The 6260-nt window shown below is 41.5% G+C and overlaps 1 protein-coding gene across 2 annotated transcripts in view; it reads right to left on the bottom strand.

Moving 5' to 3' along the window:
- RARS (arginyl-tRNA synthetase) overlaps positions 1-3107 on the bottom strand; it is a 25034-nt gene extending 21927 nt beyond the window's left edge. For both annotated transcript variants that reach the window (XM_012655763.1, XM_012655764.1), the window contains exons 1-2: positions 3014-3107; positions 1373-1507 (exon numbers count right to left, since the gene is read on the bottom strand). In XM_012655763.1, coding sequence (XP_012511217.1) covers positions 1373-1507; positions 3014-3058 — 180 coding nt within the window. In that variant the 5' untranslated portion in view covers positions 3059-3107. The remainder of the gene's footprint in view (positions 1-1372; positions 1508-3013) is intronic.
- Between the last annotated feature and the right edge of the window lie 3153 nt (positions 3108-6260).

Below are 6260 nucleotides of genomic sequence, written 5' to 3'. Positions count from 1 at the left end.
TAATAAATTTTAATTTTTTTAAAGGCTAGAGGTACTAGTATGTATGTATGTGTGTGTGTGACACACACAAAATCTACTGTACTTAATTTCTGCACCATGAAAACTAATATGATTATAATCAATTTAACACTTTTTCTCTACCTGTTTCAAATGTGATGCTTCCAAGTCAGACCATGTGGCCAACATGAGCCACGGAAAGAAGGTAGGGTGAATGGCCATTGCACACAGCACTCTATTCCTCTGTGGCTTGCTGTTTTTAGTTGTGTCGTACACCTTGTGTTCAGCTGCTCACTCGGTAGGGCAAAGTATTTGTGAAAGAACCAATATGCCTTCCATATTACACTGACAGCATTGTCTTACCTACACGAGATCTAATTTGCATTACAGAAACGTGTATTACAATACACTGTGTTTCTTTTTGTATTTTCTCCCTTAATAGTCTCTAGCACTTATTAGGCATTTAATACTTTTGAATTAAAATAAATATAACAGCATTAAGTATGAATAAGTGCCGATGCATGACATAACCAGAAAAGTGAGATTCTTTTTGGAAGATTGCATGGGAATGGAATTTTGTGATTTTAGAAGACTCAAAGACAAAGCTCTTTCAAGCACAGCAGATTACGAGTAAGTAATAAGAGAGACTTTGTGGGAATGGGGCAGACAGGGTCTAGGATGAGTAAATGAAGTCAGCTTTGGGAAAAAGAGTAATGCCAGTGCAGTCTGCCTAACAGTAGTATATACACACGGGAGAGTAATTATGAGAATGAGGTCACACTCTGGGGTATGTCATTGGCAAACCTGAAAGACAGGCCAGAAGACTGAAGCAAGCTCATTTTTTTGACAAAACTGATAAACATTGTTAGATTATGAGGATATTTAATAGATATAGCACAAGCTTCATAGAAATGTTTTGAAACATGAAGTGGAAAAAACACAAACGATGCTATGAAATATAAAACATAAAAATAAAACTGTAAAATAACCAACTTAGGGCAGAGAAGATATGTATGCATATTTTCAGATATTTCTTTTATGACAGAGTCAGTGATTTAAAAATCAAAAATGTATTTTAAAAAGGCATGGGCATAAGCTGTTGAAAGAAATGTCTCAACCCTACCTAAATCCTACTTTAAGCTAGCTAAACATTTAGTATAATGAAACATTTCAAAGGGTCCTGGAAGGACAGAACAGCTTCTCCCCTATTTGCACCAACTCAGTCCTAATTTGTCTGACACAGGGAAAAGGATCAGGTTTCTATCTTCCTTTTCCTAAATTCCATAGGGTACACTTTCGGAATCATTGATAACAAAGGTTTTAAAAAAAGATATAATTCAAACTGGAGAATAAAACTGAAACTCAGAGCACTCACCCTTCGAAGAATATTTAGTCGATACTTCAATTTTAAATTTTCTTCCCTCAACTGCTCCAAATTTGGAGAAGCCTCTAAACATCCACAGTTTTTCAATCGGTCAATTTCACTAGTCAGAAACTTAATGTCTTTTTCCTGTAAAAGGAAAAGCACTTTGTTCAGTCCAATAGTATCAATGACTTCCAAGATATAAAAAATTGTACCATAAACTAACTTCCTCATTTCCCCTCTCTGCTAGGGCATGGCAGAGGCCATGGGAATGATGGCCCGTTCCCTTTGACAAGTTGTAAATTTTTCCTCCTCTGAGATTTTGCTGACATTCGCGTATTATCTTTAATAAGAAAAAATTAAGCACATGTGTGCGCTCACGGGTGTGTGTGTGTAGGGAAAAAGAAATAGTAGTGATAACTCTATAATGGGTAAGTCTCATATTGCTTCTTTCTTTGGCTCAATAAATCACTCTGATTTAGAGAAAGCACAAGTTTCAGGGTAACCAACCTGCTTTTATTCCCAAATTTGATGACTTAGGACTCTTAAAAACCAAATGTCTTTTGTCATATTCAAAATAGTCCAAGGGTCTGCCTCTTACCCTTTCTGGGACAAGACAATTTTCCCATTTCTTCCTATTTCCAGTCCAGTGCCTTAGGTCCTAGACCAGGCTTTGTACTTTAATACCTAAAACTAAATACATGTCAATTCAGAAAGAAAGAAACCTTCTGACTTAACTGCAAAACTCAGGGGGAGATTCCTCACTTGAAACTTCAGAGTATTTACCAGGAGAAAGCTACAGACAAAACCAAGTTGCCATTAACGAGCATACGTTATGTTTCAGGTGCTACACTTTCCAGAAATTATCTTTATAAGCATTACAAGCCAGTGAGGCAGTCTTTAATATCCCCACACTGATAAACAATACATGGCTCCGAGCAGTAACGGACTTGCCAATTTACTTGACCAACTTGGTACTTTGTGACTGCTGACTTAACATAAAGCAGTTCCTGTAACAGGATACAGTATTGTTAACTATTTTTCTATCGCTCCTCCCCACCTGGGCATAAGGGGTAACAGAGCCGTCCCCCTTCCACTTTTATATGTTATGACTGTTCTTACCCCATGAATGCTGAAGGCAGAGAGCAAACTCCCGTTTGTCTGATAATGAGCCACTCCACAGGGGCTTATTAGGAAGCCTCTTCCTCAGTATCATAGAGAAAACGGCCGCTGACCTGCAAACCAGGACCCAGGGTTCCTAACCTTATCGCATCTTGCCTATCCCGCTGCATCCCCCAAAAGAGCACGTGTGCGCGCGGGAGAGGACCTGTACTGAACACGCCAGGCTCCAGCCCACCGGAGACGCTGGCTTCAAGAGGTCTGGGAGAGGGTGGGACTCTCCACTCCGCTGAGTGTCACAGTCACAAGGGCCTTGGAATGACGGGCTCTTCCTTTCCCACCCTTTCCTGCTCCAGCAGAAGAGGCAACCGAGTTCTTGGGAGGGCGTGTGCCTCCAAGGCAGCGCACGCCGAGGTCTCGGGACCCAGCTGCCAGCGTCTGAGGCGAGCAGTGTGGTCCTGGCCTCGCTGCCCCACCCCTGACGCTGCTCGTCCCTCCCCGCCAAGCCTTTCCGCCGGTCCCACGTGGCCCGACCTGCTGCAGCAGCCGCGCGGAGCACTGAGCCACCAGCCCGTCCATCCTCCCGTCAGCGCCTCACACGCCAAGTGGCCGGAAGCGGAAAGAGCCAGTCGCTCTCGGAAGCGGAAACCCCCACCGACCCCGTTTCTCGGTCTGACTAGCCGCCGCCGCCTGTGCTGCCCCCTGGCGGGATCCAGGCGACACTGCGAGGAAAACCCACGGGAAACTCGGCCAGAAGGGAGACTGCAGCCCTGGGATGTTGGGGCGAGCGGAGAGGAGCTGAGTGGGATTGGACAGAGCTGCCCTGTGCTTGGATTGACTTGGACGGAGGCACTTACCTAGAGCCCCTGTCTCTCAGCGGCCTCAGTTTGCCCCTCTGTGAAATGGGCGCAAAAGTAACAATCCATTCATTTGTTCAACAAGCATTTATTGTGTATATTAATATGCCAGACACTCTTCCAGGCTCTGGGGATACAAAGAAAACAAGATAGACTAGGTCCCCATTCCCACGGTGGCTACATTTTAGAGTGGAGAAATATACTAGACAAAAAAAAAAGGAAATAACAATCTCAAAGAGTTTTAATGACCAGGAAGGTAATGTGATAGAGTTACTGGGTCAGAGTAGGCATCTCTGAGCAGGTGACATTTGAGTTAAAATCTTACTTATTTGTTGTCCCAGCTTTATTGAGGTATAATTGGCAAATAAAAATTGTATATAATAATGGTGTACGATGTAATGTGGTGATATATTTATACATTCTGAAATGATTACCACAATCAAGATAATTAACATAACCATCACTTCACATAGTTATCATTTGTGTGTGTGTGTGTGTGTGTGTGGTGTGAACATTTAAGATCTACTATCGGCCGGGCGCGGTGCTTACGCCTGTAATCCTAGCACTTTCGGAGGCCAAGGCGGGCAGATTGTTTGAGCTCAGGAGTTCGAGACCAGCCTGAGCAAGAGCAAGACCCCCATCTCTACTAAAAAAAATAGAAAGAAATTATCTGGACAACTAAAAATATATAGAAACAATTAGCTGGGCATGGTGGCGAATGCCTGTAGTCCCAGCTACTCAGGAGGCTGAGGCAGTAGGATCGCTTGAGCCCCGGAGTTTGAAGTTGCTGTGAGCTAGGCTAATGCCACGGCACTCACTCTAACAGGGCAACAGAGTGAGACTCTGTCTCAAAAAAAAAAAAAAAAGATCTACTATCAGCAAATTTCAAGAATACAATACAGTATAATTCATAGTCACCATGCTATACATTAGATCTTCAGAATTTATTCATTCTGCCTAACTCAAACTTTGTTGACCAACATCTCCCCATTTTCCCTGGCCCCCCATCCTGTCTCTGGAAACCACCATTGTACTCTCTAATTCTATGAGTTTGACTGTTTTAGATTCCTCATATAAGTGAGATATTAGTATTTGGCTTTCTGTGTTTGACTTAGTGCACTTAGCATAATGTCCTCCAAGTTCATCCATATTGCCACTTACAGTAGGATTTCCTTCTTCGTTAAGGCTGAGTAATGTTCCATTATATACATACTTAGTTAAAATCTGTCAACTGAAGAATCATGAGATCCAGAAATTTGGAAAGGAGAGCTTTATTTCTTATGAAGGGTTGCACCCTACAGGCTGCCCATCTGCAGGCTCTGGCAAAAGCCCGAAGCAAAGCATTTCAAGGGAGGGAAGAGTAAAACAGGAATTTATGCTGAACAGGTTGGCTAAGTGTACATATTCAACATTACAGGAGGAGGTATGAATATTCATGAAGAGGATATTAACACATGCATGTTGAACAAACATATATGTTACATATGACCTACATTCACTTTGAAGTGGAGACATTTAAATGCATTAAAATTAGGCTGTATACATCAAAAGATGAAGCAGAGGACACGAAGGCACTCCATCACAGCCTCTGTAAACTGGCCAGAACCACTCCACAGCTGGTGGTCTCTTATAAGGAAGGAATGCTGCTCAGTTGCTGTATTGAAACCACAAAAAGGGAGGAGAGTCCAGCAAGTCTTTGGAAAGGGCTGGTTTCTGTTTAAGCCTTAGGAAAGAAAATCTAATGGCTGTTAGTGAGGGAGAGGGTACAATGATAGTGTCCGACTTCTTGTCCCATCATGACTGGAAACTCAGTTTTTAAGGCTTCTCTGGGATCCCCTTGGCCAAAAGGGCGTCCATTCAGTCCACTGGGGGACTTAGGAATTTAATTTTGTTGCTCAAATCTTAAACAGATAATCTGGGATATACATTCCAAGACTTATTCACTCTTCCCTATGGCCCCAGTGTTCAGAGCAGCAGTCTCTAAACTTTTTTACTTGTGTGCCTCACAAAAGAATTTTAAAATTCATACCCCAGTATAGATTTTTAAAAGTTGACATCTAAAAACTCTTATCACAACTTAAGTTGTGGCAATAAATTATTTTTTGGAATGATGTTTCTTGATAAGTGCTTTCACTGTATTTTCATTAAAACTGTGGATTTTCAAATTTAGCTTGTCCAATTTATGGAACATGCCTACCATATTAATTTATTGGCAAAGCCAGTCCTCTTTGTCAAATCAAATAACCCAAATTATATTACTTAATTTTTTAAATTTAAAGTTTGTGTTTATTCTCAAATCAAAGTGTTAAAATAGTAGTCCCCCCCTTATCTTTGGGGATAACTTCCAAGACTCCCAGTGGATGTCTGAAACTACAAATAGTACCAAGCCCTATGTAAACTATGCTTTTTAAGTCCAGTAACTGAGACGGCTACTAAGTGACGAATAGGTGGTAGTACAGACAGCATGCATTCACTAGACGAAGGGAGGGCTCACGTTCCAGGCAGAATGGAGCAGGACAGTGGAGATTTCATCATGCTACCAATAAAAGTCTGCAGTTTAAAACTTATGAATTGTTTCTTTCTGGAATTTTCCACTAAATATTTTCAGACTGTGGTTGACAATGGATAAAATTGCTTTGGACTAGGAATCCAAACATGAAGACATGGGGTAAGAGAAACAGCGAACTAAGTATGATCACAAAGAAATGAAGAAAGCTACAGGGAAAGAAAAGATGGTTTGGATCCTTAAGTTTTCCTTCCAGTGACAAAGTTTTAATGACCCTGGTCTGATCACACAATTGGTTTCCAAAGGGAATAATATTAACTTCACCATTGATCCGTAAATGCTGTTTACTCGTTTTTAATTTTTCAAATCAACTCATAGCAGAGGAAGCTTTAGAATCACGATTACAGAGCAGGGTAAC

The sequence above is a fragment of the Propithecus coquereli genome, unplaced genomic scaffold, assembly GCF_000956105.1.
Source record: "Propithecus coquereli isolate 6110/MARCELLA unplaced genomic scaffold, Pcoq_1.0 Scaffold483, whole genome shotgun sequence".
NCBI lineage: Eukaryota > Metazoa > Chordata > Mammalia > Primates > Indriidae > Propithecus > Propithecus coquereli.
The sequence above is the reverse complement of the archived record's forward strand: the minus strand, read 5'-3'. Positions and strand labels throughout refer to the sequence as shown.